Here is a 23,029-nt window from a genome sequence, read left to right on the forward strand (position 1 = left end):
AGCATACAATACACCCCAAAAAAGGATTTATTGTATAAACTTTCCTCAAATATTTTTAGAAAAGAAGGCATTCTGCAAACCTAACTACAAATACAAGGGTGAATAGTTATGTTTATAATACAGAGAAGTGTGAGAGGAAAATTTTTTTCAAACAATTTTTTAAGGATCTTTCCCTTAAATACAAAAATGTATTTCAAAACCTAATACAATACACCCCAAAAAAGGATTTATTGTATAAACTTTCCTCAAATATTTTTAGAAAAGAAGGCATTCTGCAAACCTAACTACAAATACAAGGGTGAATAGTTATGTTTATAATACAGAGAAGTGTGAGAGGAAAATTTTTTTCAAACAATTTTTTAAGGATCTTTCCCTTAAATACAAAAATGTATTTCAAAACCTAATACTCTAAAACCAAAGCATTCTTTGCTTAATTTACCCCAAATCTGTACTTTGTTTTTCATTCTCTCAGACTTTGAAACTACTGAAATAAGACAATAAAACTTGGGAGCTCCTTTAAAAACCCTCTAATAAAAAGCGCTAGGATGCATAAAAAGTATCATAAAGTTTGGAAAGACACAGGGTTTTTTTCACTTCCTTTTCATCTTACCTGAAGTGTAAGGCACTTAACTGCATTCCACACTATTCCAATAAATTCCTTCATTCTTTCCTCAGGACTTCTGCAGCTTTCAGATGAGTTCAGCATGGTTTTCACAGGAAGTGACAAAGGACGAGATTCTAATGAAAACAACAAAACTCAGTTACACAAAGAGTATCTAGGTAATATACCTACTGATAGCAAAGAAAAAATATTTTACATTCTGAAAGAATTTTTTCCCTTACTGTGTATCTCACTATGGACGTAAGAATACTTATGTGTCTATTATTAGTTTTAAACTTGGCAATATAACTGAAGATAAATGCTTAAACTTTTTTAACTTGAACTGTTAAGAAAATATTATGAAGAATGTTTGACCGAAGAAAAATTAAGACAGTTTTCAAAGCGTGATAGCCTATTTGGTGATAGACTCCAAGAGGTTTTGACATAGATTGCTGCCAGTGCCATCTAAAGGCTTCAGCTTTCTAAAATTGCAAGAAATGAAAGACAGCTCATATTAAATTACAGCCTTTGATCTATTTTCTGAAAAAAATTCCCTTAAAAAACTTGAATATGCTCCCAAAAAGGCATAAAATTCAAACCATTCTCTAACTTTGTCCAGCTTAAAGGGACTAATGTATGAAATATTTCAGAAAAATTGAATGCTTTCCAATAAAAATAGAAATTCCCTTATATTGTTAGTTATTTAATAACATGGACATGAAAAGGTTTTAGATAATGGAAGCAGTTAATTGAATATGAGCATAGTAGAACTTCAAATGAGGTCTATGAGTGGTGCACAGTTCCTTCTGACATCTTTTACAGAACATCCTCCTTATCTTTTGGGACACCCACCGAACTACTGTCAGCTTCTTACACATTTCTAGGTTTAGCCTATGTGTTGCTGAGCTGACAAAACTGCAGGAATAAATAGTGCCTTCATAACTTAAATTTAAACTAAACTGAAATCAGCACAAGTGTGACAACTGTTGTCTACCAGTTAAACAGCTAGGAGAAATCTGTGGCATGCAAATTAAAGTAGAATTCTTAAACCAAAATTATGCTATCAACTGATATCAGGTGAGCTGAAATATATGCTCCCTGATATGCATCACTGGGTCTTCTGACACTTTTACTCAGGCAATGAAACATGCGAATATTAAAACTGAAACACCCTAAGAGGCAAATTTCTACCAAGAGTGTGCAATGTTAATGCCACTGGAGGAATCGATTTGTGACATTTTTCCCATCAAGGCTAGAAATGGCCAGAATTGATTAATATCTGAGAAGAAAATCCTTCATCAAATAGTATTTTTAATGATCTCAAAGAGAAACATTCACTTTAGTAAACTGATGGAGAATCCAAAGATTCAAAAAGAGAGGTGGTTGAAAGAGTGAAAGACGATTTTTATGGCTGCAGTACAATTAATCCTCTCAGATATTCTTGGATTCAATTATGGATCTGTTAGAAGAGCAAGGAACAAAAACTGGATCATGAGGGTGTAAAACGTGTGACATTTCAGGACTGTTAATTACCAGCTGTGCTAGAGAGACAAATGTAAATTGTTCCTAAGGAGAAGTAATGTGCAGTAGCTATTTCATCTTCTCATGTGGACACTTTTATGCCATGCAGTAAGTCTTCCATTCACATTAAGAATGGATTAAGTTAAAACAAAGACATTCAGTTAGGAATAGCTGTTCTGCTTTAACTTCTTACCCTATCTCAGTTCACACCATCTTCTGCGTAGTCAGGCCCTACACTACACAGATTATGAGGTAAGAATCAGGAACAGCTTCAATACCAAGAAATATTAAAATTTTAATTACTGGAGCACAGAACGCTAGAATACAAATGTGGGTAAGGGTGAGAAAGATATACAAAGTCACTGTGAGACTGCAAATCTCAGAGGCAGGAAAGCATGCTTCAGGTTGAACAATGTACACCTAAAGATTTGACAACACAATCAGCAAGCACTATCAACATCCTGTATCGCTGACCAAATGCATTCCTCCTGAGTGGGATTTAAAGCTAAGTTTTGCTCTAATCTCCTGTGTTTTATTCACAGGGAAACACACTGCTAATTCTCTCTCATTTAGAGGAATAGGCATATATAACTGTGAATTAAAAGTAAAATCAGCTACACCTAAAGATTTGACAACACAATCAGCAAGCACTATCAACATCCTGTATCGCTGACCAAATGCATTCCTCCTGAGTGGGATTTAAAGCTAAGTTTTGCTCTAATCTCCTGTGTTTTATTCACAGGGAAACACACTGCTAATTCTCTCTCATTTAGAGGAATAGGCATATATAACTGTGAATTAAAAGTAAAATCAGCTGACTGAAGCACCACTTGTTGCTCTTCATATATGTGCAATTCAAACCTGTGAGGATGATAAAAATTCCAGGAATATCCATAACAGAAAACAGCCTCACTGTAACTTCTTACACTCCACCAAAAGATGGAAGAAAAAAAAAGTCTCAAATACTAATAAACACACGAGGAACCACTGAACTGGAAATCATGTAAAATAGAGAAGGAACAAGAGGTGTGTCAGAGTGGAAGGAAGAAACTAGCACAGAAGTAACTCCAGAAAAGAAAAGAAGAAAGAAGTCCTGTATTAATCATTTATCCTGTAGTGGTAAATCACAGAGTTTTGCCTGAAGGGATGGCAGGACAGAACAGTGTCCTGCCGTTGGGCGAGGACATCAGTACTATAGTCACACTTGCTATGTGACTGTAGTAGTCTGGTGTGGCTGTCAACTGTGTTTTGCTACTCCTCTACAGTAGACATGTAAACTGGATCAGCTCCATCTGTCTTGGTATGAAGGTTAATTTCTTAAAATAATTATGCTCCTAAGCTCCTACTGAACCAAAAACCTAGGAACATTTCCTGGCGCTGTAATCAGTCCTGAGTAGAAGCCAAGAGCCAGTCAGCAACTGCTAGATAGAAAATATGATTTGTATGAAACACTTAGAAATTGATGGGGGACGAACCACAATGGAGAGGGAGCTGCTTCAGGTCATACAAATAGAATTTTTAAGAAAACCAGAACATAAAATGTTCCTACTCTCATCTTCTAGTTCCATACTGTGTAACTGGTGCTTTTGCAAACATATACACCACATCAATAACACAAAAACTGCCACATCATCAGTTTCAGAACACAGTGGTAACGGAGAGGTTTTTTTAAAAAGGACTGATCAGGATTGAGCTACCAGAAGAATCAGATAAAGTATAGAGGGAGTTCCAAGTGGCACTTCTGCAAAAATAATCATTGAAGTACTCTCTTTGTAGGAGATGCCACCAAGCAAGACTTACAGGTATAAATTCTAGACAGAGGAGCCTTTCTAATATAGACATATATCTCCTTCTGTGTACTTTTTAGCCTACCGGTAACTAGTTGTTTTAGAAGCCTGATCCACAAAATACATTGGTTTTGAAAATAAGAACTGATTTTGGAAAAATGGCACTACTCTGTGCTGTTAATATTAAGTGATCTAAGGAACAGAAAAAGGAAAACTTCTGAAGTGTGAAGACTTGGGCCAAATGGACATTTCCTGAAATAAATCAAAGCAGAAAAGACCACAGATCTTCCACTACTGGATTGAAGACTACTGATCATCTGTTGCCTTCATGCTTTCCATTCCTCCTCTCTCCTTACAACTAGCAATTACACGAAAGGGAAGTATAACACAATACTTATACCTTATTCCTAATTTGCACATGGTACAGATCTACCATGTCCATCCCTCTGGCACAAGAAGGCTCATTTCTCCTGGCCCACTCTGTGCCTCAGACACCTCATGCATTACAAAGACAGCAGCTTCTTTCTGGTTGAAAAAGGTTATCCTGCTGCAGATAAAACCATACTTTCAGTGACTCCCAAGAGCTCAGTTTCCACTTCAAGACAGGTGCAGAGACAGACACCCATGCATGAGTCTGCAGTAGGACTCTTCACCATCACATGGTATGATTGTACTCAAAATGCGTCTGTCATGTGAACCCAAGTAAGCTACCCACATCACCTGCTATATAGCTTCTCACACATCAGAAGGGAGTTAAACTGAGGAAAATGCTGCTGCACACAAACTATAGTTACTAAGGCACCATGACAGCAAAGCACATAAACATTAACAGTATTTAAAGGAAGAAAGAGAACAAAGTACTGTTATTACACGGCTCTTTTTCTAGATAGATTTTTCCTCTACTAAAATTTGAAGCAGCCTCCATAGTGTCAAAGTACTCGTTGGTATTTCTATAAGATGTACTCATAGTTTCATGTTAGGTATGACTTTGTATAAAAAAATAAACCAAAAAATACTAAGGTGTGTGCAACAAATACAAAGCTATTAAGGAACTGATCAAGAGATCAAGGAACTGGTCTAAGGGATTAGAAAGGAGATTAAAATGCAATGGAGGAGAAAATTCAACTTCAAACAACTCTGAAAAAATCTAAATGGCCTACAGATATTTTATTTTTCTTTTAGAGAAGATGAATTGGTTTCTTCATATGTAAAACAAAACAAAAAATACCTCCTCAAAAATAAAACCCCAACCACCACCTACTTAAAACTTGCTCTTTTCTGTAAACCAGCAGTTTTTCATTTCTGTGTATAATCCTGTGCAGAAGTAAGAACTCAAGTGATTAAAAAAAAAGCTTGTTTGCCCTTAGGTTTGCCTTCTGATTTTCCTCACAAGACTATGTATATTTATATTTGCAACATGAAACTTGCATATAGGTATATATATGTGAAGGCCTTCCAAATGCTTCACACATTTTATGTGTTTACATATGACAGCCAAATAAATTCTGTTCCCAATATAATGCATTCCATATAATAATTTAATTCCATGCTGTGATATCAAAACATTCTACATATAGAAGAAATTGCAAAAGCACAGCCAAATATCTTGTTAAAATACTTCCTGCCTTAATGTACTATTTTTTCCCACCATCAAATTGAAAAATTCAAAGCTAATCGAAGCAGCAGGCTCACTGAAATCATGCAGAGAAGCTCGAACCTGCAGGTACCGATATTTTCTGCACCATCAGTATCCTTCAGCAGTGCTTCAGAGATACATTTTATTTTTGCAATGTCATAAGAAGAGTTATTCCCCATACCCTCATTGCTGTATGACTGATATTTGAATTATTCACGTAACTCGAATATTTTTTTCTAAAGATACGCTATAATAGTTACTTTTAAAAGTCTGCACACTTGATCAGGACACTTGAGAATAAAAGCAGCACTTAAATAACCGGAGAAAGTCCTTTTAAGCTTAAAGAACATGCAATATATTTGCCCACACAGAGAATAATCTTTGCACAAATAATCTGTTTACTGGCCTTTGAGCACTTTGGCATTTTACCTTACCAACAGTGTAGACAACCCATTACTTTTATCAATCAAGATGAAAATTGAGCCACACAGTTCCTGGCAACTACCCAGTATGAGTCCTTTATACCTAGGGAAATTGCAGCAGAGAGGTGTCATGACTGAATTAGCATGGTCATACAATGAGTAAGGAGCAGAAAAAGTTAAATCACAGAAGCTTTTAACATCTGTTAGTAAATAAAGACAAATGTGATATTAAAGTTGTGCAAGCAAAAAGGATCTTTCTGTGTGACTGTATGTTGGCTAGGGAATGGCTATGGTCAGCATTTTCTCCCACCAAATTCTTAAAGATTGCTGCACTATTTCTGGCAATAAAATACCTGTTAAGTTTCAGGAGCAAAAATAAAAAGGCACTGATGGTTTTGTTCAAATCAGTTAGAGTCATTCAGAGGCAAAACTGAGCTACTATATTAGTAATTACAAAAATGCTATGTACGTGTGTTCATATCTGAAGTCCATGCCTGAATTTATTTCAATATCACCATTCCAAATACATTTATACTATGAAGCAAGAATTTCAGCCTTTGGATCTGCAATAACGTTTTTGATAAATGCAGAATTCTGCCTAATATTCTACCCTTTCAAAACTACACTGCAAATCCCTCAGTCTTATAAATATAATCTAAAAATAAACACCCATTCTTTTTCTCTCAGCATTGAATTTCTCTATACAGAATGTTTGATACACTACATTGGCTTTGAGTTATTAATGTTTTTGAAATCCACACAGTGAACTGAAGAAATCATGTCACCATAGTAAAAAAGTCAAGCATTTGCTTGACTAGCTAAAAAAACTCACGATAATTCATTTTCAATACAGATATCTGACTACCCAGCCATTTCAAACTTTTTACAAACCACCTGTGCCTAGACACCTTCCTTTTAAATAATCCTTCCAAGAACTAAAGCCCATTTATATTTTCAGATCAGAGGTAAATGCATGTGAGATTTAAATTCTTGTAGTTTATTTACCTATTTAATTTTTAGTTAATTTCATTCATCTTCCCAAATTAATCAGTCATACATTTCATAGTAGGCATGAATAGACGATAATAATTCAGTTCATTGAGCAGAAATAGTGACCTAGTAATTCAAATACTTCAGATAATCCATTGATTTCTCACCAGCCAGATACTCTCACATTTCCCAGGTTTTGCATTCCAACAGCTCATTTTAGCAGGAATCTAATTAAGCATTCTAGCTGTACTTTAGAAGCAAAAAAAAAAAATCAGTAACTGCTTCCAGTTTTGCTAAGTACAGGTCCTACTCTGCTGCACTTGGTAGAAACTTTATTAACTTAAGATGAAACTTCAAATAAAAAATGAGTTTGTCTGGCACCAGTTGGTCTAAATAAAAGAGATCTGTCTACATTTAAAGCCTTGTCCTTTCTCCAAATTTATGGAGAAGTATTTAATAGTGGTTGAGAAATATCTCATGTATACTTTGAAGGAATTTTAAGAATTACTTCAGTAAAGCTTTCAAAATTGAATTACTAATGCTTCCCATAACAACCAAGAAATTCCAGCTATAGTAGGTATCTAACGACCAACTTAAGTTTTATTACATCTACACTATCAAATGTTAGGAAGTGACTGAAAGGAAAGGTGGGGATCTTTGCCTGGATTCCTATGGAAAGAAGGCTTATGCAATCCTATACTCTGTGCATATGACTACAACTCACTTGCTTGTCCTGTCATTCCTTTCGCATTTGCTGGTCAATATAAATCAAATTCGACAGGATAAATATTTCAAAGATACTATGTTTCTACAAGTTCTGGAAAAATAAGTGAGCAGGGTAAAGCAGCTAGAAATCAGCAACAGGAGCTCTGTCCTTATTAGGATTCAAGCAATTTATACAGGACAGAGAACAAAAAGGCCACATGAGACACTTTTCAACCTTCTTGTTGTGACACCATGCTCCATCTTCTTGAAAGGCAAACAAATAGTAAAATAAGTGTAACATAGCACTTACGAAACTTTCAAACTCTTGAATTACTTCTCTGTAAAAAAATAGTTTCACAGAACAAAATATCAGTGTTTCAGAAACACATATTTTTCCAAACTGGAGTGATTTCATGTCCTATATGTCCATCCATATGCACATACTCTTAAGGAACACATCTACGCGTCCTGCAGAATGAAACAATGCTGGATTCTCTTCTCAGCTTTGAATGTGGGACTAATGCTGAAAACCTAGTGGAATTAAAAGACCAGTGAGCTGTGTGATCTGCAGACCTAGTCTGAAAAATGCTGCCCCAAAGCCACCATTGTTTAATTCTCTTTTGCAAATGCCCTTGCAATCTGTCCACCAGATAACAAAATGGAGCAAGTGGATGCTTGTGATGAAAAGCCCCTGCCTGCTTTTGCAGGCCTAATGTGCATTCACATCATGGCTGAAATGCAGTCACCAGCTGTACCATGGCCAAACATCCTGCTGTTGTCTAACAGGGATCAGCAACATTTTATGTGACAATTATAGGTTCAGTTATGGGACAAGGCATTAACTTTGCAGATAACACTGCAACAGGTTGTGGTGCCTATTCCAACCAGAAGCTCATGATTTTTTAGATGACACATCATATTCCACTTACCTACCTATTCTGTGGCTATAAAAAAAGGTCAACTTTCAGGATTAAGTGATAAAAAAATTAGTAACCTTTCCAGCCTCTCTAAAGTAGCTTCTTCCACTATAGGCATTCCACATACTAAGAGCACGTGTGAGACTACTTTTCCACTGTTACTGAAAAATTAGATGCCATAGTTACTGGGTTGTACCTCACCAGACAGTGTCAAATTTGTATTTGGGATATCACGGTTACTTCCAAACACTGATAAATATTGGATGCCATGGTAGATGTTGGTGAAATTAAATTTAATTGTAATGGCCAAAAAAAGACCTCACTAGGAGGCAGTAAAAAATACCAAACCCAAACCAAACCCAAAAAAACTGCACACTCCAATTTCATCCTTAATCCTGGAAAATATTATGTTTTTCAAAAACAGTGAAAATAATCATAATAATTTAATTAATATGGATGAAAATTACAGTAATTAGTAATGACCAAGCACTGACCTTGAAGGTGGAAAATCAGACACTTTGGCTTTAACGTTACTCAGCAGTGTGCACAGGACAGCTTTCCATCTACTGCAGCCCATACTACCTTCCTGTACAGATATGCTACATGTACTACATAATTACGCACACAGAGCACTATCATTTTGCCACTATCCAGATGTAAGTGCTACACCTCTCTGCAAAGCTATGAGTCTGCAAATCACTTTTCACTGAACCAACATGGAACTGCTGAACTGCTAAGAATAGGAGGAGAAGTGAGTGGACAGAGAAACAGAAGTGAACTTTTTTTAACATTTTTCATCACCTTGCTAGTTCACAGCCACATCATACAAAATTTAAGCTGTATATTCTATTATCTTAGTCTGTTTTTGAAGCCTCTGTGATTAAGCAGATTTACAAGTAACTACAGTCTGAGACTTAAGAACAGAAACTTTGGCTTTTCACAGACAGATACCATATAAATAGTAGTTTCGCTCTTTTCCCATGCTTCATTTTTGGCAAGGTCTCAGCAGCCATTAACTAATAAACTGAACGCAAGATCAATGTTTTAAATCATTTTACAGCTGTGATTACAAACTGCTTTCATTTAGTGCATAGGGTTGGTTTCTAGCAGTTCCCAAGGGACTGAATACTGAGATCATGCCAGACTTGAATAAATTTGAAATCACCACCTGAATAGCATGATTTTAAGACAGTATCTCTGTCAATCTGCAAAGAATATGCATATGTGCATGCTGTCACTGTAAGATGTCAGTTTTCTGACAACTTAAGAGATGTAGCTAAAGCCTTGACAATTAATAAATATGAGGCTTACAAGGATCATTGCCTCATTACCTAGAATGCATAGGTAGCATTAAATACCCTAGATCAATAATTAGGGTAGTATTCCTGGTTTAAAAAGGTGACACAAATGACAAAAGAAAATTCAAACAGAAAGGAAGTGAAATTAAAAGAAAGGAAATAAAGTGAAATACTGTGGAAATGAGGACACCAGAAAAATTAGAAAGGAGAAGAATCACAGGCCTTCTACTTTTAGTTTAATAAAGTCATGCATTCATCATATTCCAACCCATTATACAGCTGCAAAGAAAAAAGTGTGAAAGAAAGGATCCACCAAAACTTCTCTGAGCATGAGATCTCACCTTTCACACTTGCATCTACCCAACATTTTCCAACCACTGTAACTGGTGGCTTCATAATCAGACTTTTTTTTGTGACACAAAATATGCATTAGTTTCTACAGTCCCCTGAATCTTCTACTGCAAAGCCAGTTCTGACAAACCTGGCATAAGACGAACTCTACAGGAAAGGTTTCCAACGTCACAGTACGTTTCAGGACGCTATACAGGGAACAAACCTGCATGGCACTGCAGTGACATGACCCTCCTTTCTTTCTTTAATTCAGGGAAATCTGTGTGGCCTACCGAAGCAGACAGAGAGCATCCTTTAAATGCTCAACCCGAATTTCATTACTATACTTGGCTTTTGCTCGTTGACATTCATTTTATGTTTTTACTAACAATTTTTGCATGCCAATCTCAAGAATTTCAGGTATATTATACCTGCCATTTGATCTCCAGAGTATATAAACATCTTCATACAAGGGTGTACTGGTTCCAGCTGGGGTAGAATTAATTTTCTTCACAGTGGTTAATATGGGGCTGTGTTTTGGATTTGTACTGAACACAGGGTTGATAATATGGAGACGCTTTTGTTATTGCTGAGCAGAGGCTTGCACAGAGCCAAGGATTTTCTGCATTCCGTACTGCCAAGCTAGCAAGGAAGTTGGGGGTGCACGGCAGCTTGGGAGCAGACACAGCAGGGACAGGTCACCCAAACTAACCACAGGGATATTCTGTACCATATGACCTCATGCTCAGTATAGAGAATGGGGGAAAGAAGAAGGAAGGTGGGACACGTTTGGAGTGATGGCATTTGTCTTCCCAAGTAACCATTCCATGTGATTTGGTCCTGTTCTCCTGGAGATGGCTGAACACCTCCTGCCCGCGGGAATTAATTCCTTATTTTGCTTTGTTTGTGTGCACAGCTTTTGCTTTCTCCATTAAACAGTCTTCATCTCACCCCATCTAGCTTTTACTCTTCTGATTCTCTCCCCAGTCCTGCTGGTGGGGGAGTGAGCAAGTGGCTGTGTGGGGCTTGGTTACTGGCTGGGGTTAAACCATGACAACAGACTAGCCTTCAACCCAGCAGTGTTGGGCACTTTCCATCTTGAAAATAAACGCAATAGGCTCTGCTATGTGCTTGTAGCTTCGCTTAAAAAAATAGTAACTTCTTTCAACAATATTTTTAACTGTTGAAACTTAATGAAACCAAATTTAATACTCTCTTTCTTTAAAGAATGCTTCTACTTCAAAAGAGAAAATGCTCAGTCAATGTTATATCTCGAAATAATGAGTTCTATCACCTTTCATTCCTTAGTATCAAAGTCTATGATGCAAACTTGTATAATAGCCAAAAATCTACTTAATCTCAAAAAGACCCTAGCATTTAGGCTAAACTTACTTGATAAACTGAATGAGAAAAGTGTGTGGTAATTAATATAAATGAAATCTACAAATGAACTTTTCATTTTTGTAGCAATATGTGTTGTACTAAGTGACTGGAAACTCAAAGGTAGTTAGAAGCACAGAAATACTTCGTTTGCTTTGATGACATTATTTATAATTTCTAATTTCATTTTATTTTTCACACACACAAAACACCACGAAAAGCAAAATTGACATACACAGCATTTCTAGATTTTGAATGATAATGTTTTCTTTTAGCTGACTCTTCTGGTGTGATCCTCACTACAGAAAAGACAATACTCAAGGTGAAGAATAACAAAGGCTGAAGAACAAAAAGGGCTACCAAGCTAAGCAGATACCAGACTGGGACACTAGTTTCAAAAGCCAAGTACAAATCTACTTCTGCAAACTGCTGCCTACTTGTCATAAATTGGTAATTAAGAAAAACTGATCTAGAGCTTGTTCATGCAAAGACATGGGTTTGAATGTCAAATATTCAAAATGACAAAAGCTTCTCTCATGAATTACACCACTGTCTTTTACAGTCACAGGTAGAATTAACCTCAAGAAGAAACAAATCATATAATTTATGATGTCCATATAGAAGAACAGATGATTCAGTTAAAAGAAGAATATGCTTGGTACAGTCATTTCATTACAGGAAAAAATAAAGGAAATGCATAAATCAATTGTAAAAATTAATGGATGAACAGTAAAACCAAAGGATATTTATAAATGAAATAGGAGTCTTTGAATTAATCTAGTGTTTTATTAGTAAAGATAACATGGCAATCCATTAGTATTCAGCCAATAGATTTTCAGGTTCTAGCCCTTTTTAATCTCAAAATAGTGTTTAATTCTACCACTAATGGCCAAGGCTGCAAGCTTAGTTTCAGCAGACAACATCTTGAAGTACTTCATGATTATCTGGAAATAAACATCAATGCAAAGGAAAAGAGAATTTGCTCAGTGTATTTCAGAAGGATTACTGAAAGTCTCAGCTGGATAGTAATTTTTTTTGGATGACCACCTACTTTACTACTTGCAGACAGTACCATATGAACTAATAGACTAGAAATTCCCATAAATCCCTATAACTTTAGACTCTAAAGTGGCCAGAAAATACTCCTAAAATTAATAATGTCTTGAACTCCAGAAACAGAAGCGCCAACAAATGCACTTGCTATGGGTGAGTGATTTTGGAAACAGTGAAGTTAGACTGTTTATGCACAAATTTTGTCTTCACACATACCAGACTTTAAGCAATCTAAACAGATTGACAGAAATCAGAGACTAATAACAGTGTGAATTCTGGCAAAATTATGGAGCAAATATCAAGGCAAATGGCAGATATTCTGCTGAAAGCAGATCTCCTTTATCTCATTTTTACAAAATGTTAGATGAAAGTATGAGGAACCCAAAGACAGCACTAAATGAAAATGAGAAGAAAAATAAGCATATTTTAAAATTATACATTTGATTATTTTCAATTCAAAAAGTTGTCATTTCTTTAAAGTTGAAAGCTGTTCCATGGTATTTGCATACCTGATACCCTTCAATTGTGGAGGCAGGTTAGTGAGGGAGGTTGCAAACACAGAATGGCTAGTTTCAATTAAGTTATCATACCTGTTACTGTTTTTGTTTTGACAGGACTGCTGGCATACTCAGAGGCTTGATTCGATTGCTGCCTTGCTAAAGGTGCACTTCCAACTGATGCTTCATCCTCTTTTTTCCGAGTTACTGACACACCAAGAGGAACAGCTCCTACAGACGGCTGCAAAAAGAAAAAAAGTACCTTTTGAACCACTGAAAACCAAAATATGTTAATACTGAATCATGACATTGTCATGAGTAGCATCTCAAACTACATGCTTTGAAATTTACATAAGACAACTTGAAACACTAATTGGAGCACAAATATTTTGAAAACATTATGAAATGTTACATTCAGACTTGCACTTGTAATTATTTCAGTCCTGTTAGTCTGAAGAAAAGCTCTACGATAACAAAAAAGTGTAATATAACCAACTTAAAATACCATAGCTGTTAGCCAACCAAAACACATATGAATACACCTGGCTGATAACCAAAGTGAAATAAGTATCTAAATGCCTAATGGAAACCAGAAAACTTTAGCCAGATATGAAAAACCCAAAAAACTGTATTAACCTTGAATTAAACTTCAAAATAAAAGATGCAGTGATATTAGTACATTACTCTGTGTGTTCCTCACATTTTAAATGCAAAATTTAATTGTTCACTACTGGTTTTGAACTGTTTTATCTTTCAAGCATATCAACGAATGAGAAACTGCCCAAAATGTGACACTGTCATACAAAACTGAAGGCACTCAAACCTAGTTTAAAGGACTGCGTCCTTCTTTTAGAGAATGATGTGTATTAATCCACACGGGTTCTGGAACTGGAGGGTCACAAATTGATATAGTCTGCTGGCTTTGTTGTTACTTCTTCTTATTAATACAAATTAGAAAAGACAAAATTGGTTAAAAAAATTCACTCTTCAATGCTGCTGCATAGTTGGCTTTTAATGTTTTGCTGTGGCATCAGCTGCTACGTAAACTGCAGATGCATCCCAGTTGTCAAAAGCAGAATATTTCTACTGTTGATTTTGCAGAGGGTTATCATTTAAAGATGACAAAAGTTTTTTTCTCAAGATCAGACACTAGGATTACATGCATCTTAATTTTTGTGTAATTTAATTTTGTTCGTATTGGAGTGAAAATGGAAGCCATATAACTGCGTAATGAGAAACCTCACACATTGCATTAGGAATCTCTGTGGGAAACAAATTCATGTGAGGCGGGCAATGCGCTTGTAAATTTTCTCCAATAGAAAACAGATCATTGAATCAAGCAGTGTGCAACATGTGCACATACACAAGACCCCAAAACAAACAGAAAAATCATATAATTGAAGGAGAATGACTTCCAAACGCCTTCACCATTTTCCACTATAAAAGTAAATTAAAATAAGAAAGACAATCAACTATTTAATCCTATTCCAGTGAAAACAATCAACTTCTATATACAGTGGTATGCAAAGTTAATAGAAAAATACTAATGTCAATGACAAACAGAACTCTCATCTCTCCTCCTCCCTCTGAACGTACAGTCACTAGCTTTGTCTCCAAAAGCAGTAAAAAGCTGTTCTGGAATACAGTAACATACCACTTTAGTATCTTCTAGCTATAACAACAAAAAATTCCCCATCAGCTCTGGAAAGACAAGCTTTACACCACAGAAATACTTCCCACAAGCATACAGAGAGAGGATGTGACATTTTGCGAACCTTCATCAGACACGTTACAGCACTTATTTTCAAAATCTAGCTGTTTATCTGATACAACCTTTCATAAGGCAAAGCCACCTGCAGCTTTTGCATGATGGCAACTGCTGAGCCATGGTCTGGTACTTCTGGATATAACACTGCAAGAACATTGACTCGCCAAAGTGAAGCAAGAATTTCTGAAGACTGAACACAGACAATATAGGACAGAGCAGAAGACAACAGGATGGAAATACTCTCTGAAGAAGTAGTATCTATTTCTGAACCACTGAAGAAACGGATCAGCAAAATATAATAAGTTACACCACTAGTCATAGAGTGAAAAACATCAAGGCTATCACAGCCAGGCAAAGCTGGAAAAAATTATGACCAAATATTGAGTGCTTGAGTGCTGATCTGGACAATGAAACAGCTGTTTTATCTTTGTTCACTGAAATCAAGCCTGATGTTGCTGTTGATGACGCCCAGTACAATCTTGTCAGGTTTTTGGCAAAAGATTTCTGGTTAAAAGAATGCAGAAGATGAAAGATCAGTGTTGAACTAGATGGAAAAGGATCATCAAGATTTGGGTTTTAGCCACAAACTGATGAGGAAATTGTGGCTTGGGAAATAGCAGATGACAAGAGCCCCACAGCTGTAGAAGATGAATCTGATGGGAAAGGAGACATTGCAGGCAAGTGTTATCATAAGCATTTCATCACAAGAATCCAAACAGCCAGCTATAAAGTAGTATGTAATAAAGCTTAAATACACCTACTTGGGATTAAGTTTTATGGTTACTAATTGGTAGTGTTATAAAGGAGATAAAGAACACGTAACAAAGTTCTGGAACTATGACAACATTTATATGAGGTTGTTTTGTTGACACAAAGTCAAAACCAGATTCTGTTCTAGAATACTGACCACAGTTTTGTCAATGCAATAATGTTCTGTGGCTATTACATACAGAATACTAATTGAGTAACAACTCATGGAATTCAAAATAAGAAAACTGACTACTTTTCAAGTATATTTATTAGATTAACTTTTTAAGCAGTGGCCGAAAAATGACAGAAAAGCTATCCTTTTCTGAATTTAATTTTTTATTGGCAGAAAAAAATCTCACACATTACACACCATGTTAACTATGTGTACATACATATACGATATGTCTGCATGTAAATGGATCACCAGATAACAATTTTTGAATTTTTTTTTAGCTTCGTACTGTGCGGTCAACATGACTTTGATAAAGATCTAAACTCAGAGAAAGGCTCAGAATATTAATAGCTAAAAACCAACCTGCCAAAAATACTAAGCCCCAAGTACTTCCTGATTTATGTGGAGATATGCTGACTAACTAAAGCTAAGATATCCTGTAAAGAGGGCTAGTGGAGATTTGCCCAAGGCAAATGAATATTTTTTCTTGGGATTTTTGGCAATTAAATACAGTATATCTGACTTATAATTTCCCATAAACGTAGAGCTGAAGAGGCTACAGACAGAACTGGGAATATAAGAAAACTGAGCAGACAAGCAACTTTCACTTGAGGGAGGCTGATACAGCCACCTCCCTGATAAAATACCAAAGGCAAAAGAATGGTCCAAGATATAAACTCAAATATTATTACCAAAGGAAAAAATGAAGCACTGGTTTGCGAAATGTTCAATTCAAAAGCACCAACCAAGACATGGGTTGCCATGTTTGAAATGGTACCAAACCCAGCTCTCTCATGCATGTACAGAGACTGATGTGTACATGTCCAATAGCTTATAACCAGGAAGCAGGAAGATAAATTAAGGAAGTCTTTGGAATGGGGACAGATGGCAGTCCTGCTCGAGACTTGGTGTTTTGTGAACACCTAAGGTAACTGTCACGCAATCATTATCTACCTCAGAGAAGAATATTTACTTATGCTACAAATTGCCCAAGTTGTGCCAGAATGAGCTGCAACAGCAAGGAGGATCTACCTTGCCTGCCTTGCAAGGTAGATTTTGGCTTGACAAATTCACTCTTTTTTAACATATATATTAAGTGATTGGATAAGGCTTTGAGCAACCTGGCCCAGCGGAAGGTGACTCTGTCCATGGCAGGGGATTTGGAACTAGATGATCATTAAGGTCCCTTACAACCCAAACCATCCTATGGCTCTGTGATTTTAGCAAGTTGGTTGTTGTGGTGGTGGTGCAAGGTGGTTGTGGTTTTCTTTCAAACTAAGAATTTTGAGCAAATATCTTAATAGGCATGATGCTCAGAAGGTGCTGAATCTGAGATGTCCTAGCTTACAAGTCAAAACCTGAGGATTTTGAAAACATTTTTAAGATACAGTACTTGGATTTTTAAAGTTTATTCCTTGGCCTGCATCAAAACAAGTTATTTCAACTCATTATTATCAAGAACAAACTAATATAACTTTAAAAAAATCAGTTCCAACAATTTCTGCCATGGGGTTTTTTTGTTTTTTAACCCATCATCTTGCAAAGGTTTATGGTATTGTTCATTGCACACTGTACACACAGTACAGAGCTCCAAACAGGAGAGGTACCAAGTGTCTTTTCAGACAAAGCAATCTTTGTTATTTCTAAGAGGATTTTGCAGACTTCACACCTAAGAAAACTACACGCTTTGCCTCTAGTTCAAAGAGAGATGTTAATTTTATTTCCGGCTAATATAAAGATATGCAGCCCCGGCTTTGCCGTATCACCTTTTAAAGAAAACATGCTGCATATTACAACATACAGTATGCAAACAGACAGCAGAATTTCTTACCACAAACTCATCCAGTAGTTTCCTCTATTATTACTAGGAAAATTTACAAATTATACACTTGCAATAAACATATTAAAATGAGGACATCAAAAGCATGCAGTAAAACCTCTGCACTTGCTTATGTTTTATATACACAGACTTTCTTCCTTTCTGCCTAACCAAATTTTATAGGACACATTATTACTCATGATGCCATGCCCCCCTCAGGCTGTGATTATACTGACCCTCAGGCTGTGATTATACTGACCAGTGTCTAATATCACCAATCACGTGAAAGGTGATAATGACAACAGCACAGATACAGAAGATGCACACAACACTTTGACTTCAGTGAGCAAACTTAAGAACTACCCCACATGTTTCTAGTATCCGTGAGAAAAATTCAAAAGCAATATGGAGGTTTGTTAAAGCACTGAGTGCCTTGTGGATTTTTAGACTGCCATCTCCTCACTGTTTCAGTGCTTTGAAGGGGACAATGGGCAACTTAGAGCTGTATGTTGAAACCCAGAACAGACAGAAAAGAGAAAGTTATATTTTTATTCATTTACTCTAGAGCCCTGACCATATAGCCACAGCTCATTCTTCAAATACATTACAGTGGTCACATTTTGGCATGTAGTGTCACTTTTTAACAAAAAGGTGACACATTACAATGCCATTCACTGACAGCATCTAGCACCAAATATTTCATTAGATTAAAAAAATTATGTACAAGCCTTAAAAACTAGTTTATTTCAAAATTTCCTTTTTTTCTCCAAGTTAGTTCAAAATAATGTAACTTGTACACCATACAGAAACAGAACTTATGTAGAAGGGTTCTACATTAAGTGAATTTCCAAATTCTTAAATTTCTATTAGGTAAACACTAATCCCCTCCAATCCCCTTCTGCAAACAGCTGTCATACATATTGTTCCTGTATAAGGTAATGAGACAAGTTACAAAATAAATACTTAAACAAACTTTGGTTAAAAAATTTGCCACTGGTGATCAAAACCATGGACAAATAAGTTTTCTAATGTAGTCACTTAATCTCTCTAGTCACTCAGTACACAATGGCAATCAAAAGAGAAAGCAGTGAGTAATAGTGGATTATGTACACTAATGTTAAGGACACACTTTTACACAAACATTTGAAATAACCAGGCTCAATTACATTTTTGGATGGCTACATAACAGTAAAGAAATCATCTGCTTGGAAAAAGAGATACCCCAGTAAATGTTACACTGCTCCAGTTATGCTGCAGGAATGAAGAATAACTCAACTTATTTAAAAACAGAGTAAATAAATTAAAACAATAAAGCAGCAATTCACGCAGTGGAGTTTTTCAGATGCTGGTGCAGAATGAGCTCAAATTCATGTTCAGCAATTGATCAGTTATGGCAAATGTAAGCTTTAGAAAATCTGCCAAACAGCAGTTAAAAATGTTTAATATCAGGCAAAACCTGTGTTCTTTTAAGGCCAGGAGTTTGGGGCATGAAAATTAAGGTCAAGAACACATGAAGAAAAACACTGTACCACACAGACCAAGAGCATTAACAGTTTCTTTTTTTTCTGAATGCTTCATATGCAAATATGTATTTTTACAGGATATACAGGATCTATTGCAGAGTTCACTTCTGTCAAGTTATGAACTGTATGGTTCATCATCTAGTAAAATGGCTTTAATAAGAGTGGTCACTCTGTAACAACTTATGTAATTATTTGAGAGATCATCCCAGATTCTAAAATATGATGTACTATGACTCCAGAGGCTTGTGAGGTCTCAGTAGTTAAAACTAGTTGCAAAATGCTGATCCTAAACAGTGGCACAAAACCACCTTCTTTGTTCTTTGAATGAAAAATGAAAAAAAGTTATGAAATTAAAAATTTAATATGCATACTTAACATTTTAAATAATTCAAAATAATACCCACAGTATGTGCAATGAGCTACAGAGGGTAACAACAAATATTTGGAACAAGCACACACTACTGGCACATACGGAAGCAAAAGCTTCCCTTCTCCCCAACCCTTCCCTCCATAAATACATACCTGCTGAATGTGTCTACTAGCTCGTTTCTGAGGTTGGTAGATAAGCCAAGTATACAGGACTGGATCAACATTAATTGCTAATCCTTGCACGCTGGACAAGAGAACAGCACCTAAACACCATAGAAAAAAGAAAAGATGTAAACTATCTGCTAAGGAATCTCCCTATATGTATTCCGCTTTCTTGCACACAAATCATCTTTAATGCAGACTTCTGTTCAGTTTGGACTTAAATATATTTATTTTAAATTCTAATCAAGACTAGTAATTAAAGAATGCACTTCAATAACTTCTTCAAAGTGAGAATATTCCCAGCACTGACAGTGTTATGGACATGCACACACAAAAATGCAGCAAATTGCATTTTGATTTTGCTTCTTACAATTTTTTGCCAAGAAAAACGCTAGTTTTCACAACTTTCTTTGTATACCTGAATACACACAACACCATTCCTCAGATTTTCAGCCAACATTACCACTATGCAAAAAATGAGTCGATAAGACCCTTGAGAGAAAGAGAAGAATATAATGTATGACTACCCCACAACCTCAATAAGAAAACCCCATGGTCTGGGACAGTGGGTTTTTTAATAAAACAGGCCCATGTTAGGCTTGTGTTCTGCCCAAAGCTGCTCAGGACAAAATATTTTCATGCAACTGTGGTCATGAATATTCTTTATAGGATGGGTTTGGTAAAATCAGGCAATTTTTTCTAACTCTGTTAACACTGGCAGTCTCAGTACTGTGAGTTTCCAGGATTTTATCATAAGTTTTACAATTAATCTTATTTTCTTTCAATCTCACTTTTGAAGTCCTGGGACTACAAGACAAGGTTAGTCTTTCTTAACTTCTTAAGAGTAAACTTCTAGTTCTCGTTTATTTTCTTATGCTTACATATGTTTTTATAAGAACACCTTATACAGAAAGCATTAGAGCTCAAAACTGGAGAAAAACTATCTCAGTACCCAGAAATTAGCATACACCTCAAGCCACTCACACTAAAACCAAATTAAGGAAACATTATTTCCATTACACATGCATTAATAATCTGATGATCTATTGGTGAGGCTATAGAGCACACACAGAGTGTCTATTGCAGCAGAACATAATTACAGAGCTGTAAAAGTCAGAAGCAAATGGATTAATATAACACAAAGGTATCAATTGTATTGAAAAAGTGTAACAAGTACTAACAGGCAATTATTGTTCCACATAAGCTTCGCAATTTTACAACAATAAATAAAATAATGACATAAATAACAAAATAATTTCAAACCAGAAATCCTGCTTACTGGAAGATCCCAGCACCAAGTTCTAGAGAATTACAGTAGTTATATAACACAAAGAATCACAGTTCCTAAAGCAATACATACTATATTTACACTGCAGTATACAATATAATTATGCAGCAATCTGAATTTAATAATAAATTCAAATAAATTCAGTAAGTCTGACACACAATTCAGTGTACTTTCCAAAAACCAGCACAAACATATGCCACAAAACACACATCAGTAAAACTGTAAATGGGAAAATAATTTAAAAAATATAAGTTTGAGTTTATTGTATGTAACAAAGTTTTAATTCCAAATGGCAGAAGACCCACCAACCTGGGGCAACACAAGCAAAGCCTGATGAGCACAACGGGAAAATGGCAGTCAAGAAATACATGAAGATAAATAATGTGCCTAACACAGGCTTGGAGTTGGAACACACACTGTGAGGAGCTCCTATCCACAGACTAGTCTATATGAACTGATGGTTTTAAATGTCAGTAATAAACCTTAGAAATAAATCTGCAATTTAAGGCAAAGCCAATATCAAGTATAAAATAAAGTAGTAACATGCAAGTAAGAGAAGTGCAGTGAATATGTCTTGCAGGAGGATGTGGAGAAAACTAGGAAAAGGAAGCAGAAGGTAACAGAGGGTTGATAAAGTATATGCTACAATCATTAGCTTTTATAAGACAGTTGGATGCCAAAATAAGAGAATCCTGCATCTTTAAGAGATACTGCCTGTTGTCAGCAATCCTTAATGAAAGCTTTAATGTAGACGTGGTATGACAAGTGGGAGTCAGACCTCCCAAAGACTGAGGAATAAAATCAGACTATAGGCAAAGTCAAAAAAAAAACCCATCACCTTAATTTCTAATAGACTGATGAAAATAAAAAAAGTGTTACTGTAGCATATGATGCTAGTAACACAGTTTCTTCATTACTGCAAAAAATTAGATATAACTAAAGTTCAATACAATTAAGTCACTCTTTGAACTGAATCTTTTCCCTTGCATGAAGTCACACTAACGCAATCCCATAAAATTCTGCAGTAAGGCTACTCAGTCACTATATTCAAAACACAGTTTAATCACCTATGCAAACAGCTTTCTTCAAAATAAATATCTAGTAAAAAAAGTTACTCGGATTTGTCTCCTGTTTTCACGCCAAAAAATAAGAATCCTTCCCAGTTTTCAAGGAGGTTCTCACTGATGTGAGGACCAAGCTGTAAGTTGGCAGCAGACGCCTTACATGTCTAAGAAAAAAATAAATCAATTGCTATTTTGTCTCTGTCAAAATGCAATGCTTGAGCTCCCTGGATTTCATTAAGACTGTGGTGAACTTTCTTTTCTTCCCCTCCCCTTTTCTCCTTTTAATTAAATTTACATTTCCAAAAAAACCAGGACCTTAGTCCCATAGCATACTGGGTTCCCTTTCCCAGATCCCAGTTCTTGCCAGTTATCTATTACACTGATGTAGTAAATTATTTGAAAAATAAGTATTGAACCCAATATCACAATCTTTAACGTTTGAGAATTTCCTCAGCCATGGTGTGATTTGCCAGGCTCAGCTTGGGCAAATAATTTCTTTCGGCCACAACTTTCCACTCTCTCCTGAAGGAATGAAACAAGGGGAAGCTGCAGGCAGGCAGAGGAGGAGGATGGACAGAAGGCAGAAGAGCACAGTGATGCTTGGCACTCTTATCCTGTACTCAAGCTTCGTGACAAGCCTCCTTGGATGATGACACCTGCAACACCACCACTTGTCTTCCCAAAGGACCGGGGGGCCTGCAGAGAATATCCTGGGGCCTCGTGCACTTGGGTTGGCTCTGCCACCACCTCCTCCCACTTGGAGGGTCTGAGCAGAGCCTGCTGGAAAAGCAGGGAGGAGAGGGGTCGCTAGCCTAGGGCTCTAGCTGTACCATCTCCTTCAAATGGGAAACTCTAGCATATAACAAGTGGGACAGAAAGGGAATGTGGTACACTTCTGATGAGGTGGAAGAGGACACCCTGGGGACACAGCTGCAGAGAAAAGAAGCCAGAGGTAAAGCCAGGATAAGTGAAATGGA

The 23,029-nt window shown here is 36.2% G+C and overlaps 1 protein-coding gene across 1 annotated transcript in view; it reads right to left on the reverse strand.

The window, feature by feature from the left end:
- Positions 1-19,801, reverse strand: part of LOC103803559 (vacuolar protein sorting-associated protein 13B-like) — a gene marked incomplete at both ends in the record, with an annotated part of 219,153 nt that extends 199,352 nt beyond the window's left edge. The window contains 3 exons of the mRNA XM_009076124.1: positions 611-738; positions 13,231-13,378; positions 19,692-19,801. Of these exons, the coding sequence (XP_009074372.1) occupies positions 611-738; positions 13,231-13,378; positions 19,692-19,801 (386 nt within the window). The remainder of the gene's footprint in view (positions 1-610; positions 739-13,230; positions 13,379-19,691) is intronic.
- Positions 19,802-23,029: the final 3,228 nt, after the last annotated feature.

Source organism: Acanthisitta chloris, unplaced genomic scaffold (genome assembly GCF_000695815.1).
Source record: "Acanthisitta chloris isolate BGI_N310 unplaced genomic scaffold, ASM69581v1 scaffold6186, whole genome shotgun sequence".
Lineage (NCBI taxonomy): Eukaryota > Metazoa > Chordata > Aves > Passeriformes > Acanthisittidae > Acanthisitta > Acanthisitta chloris.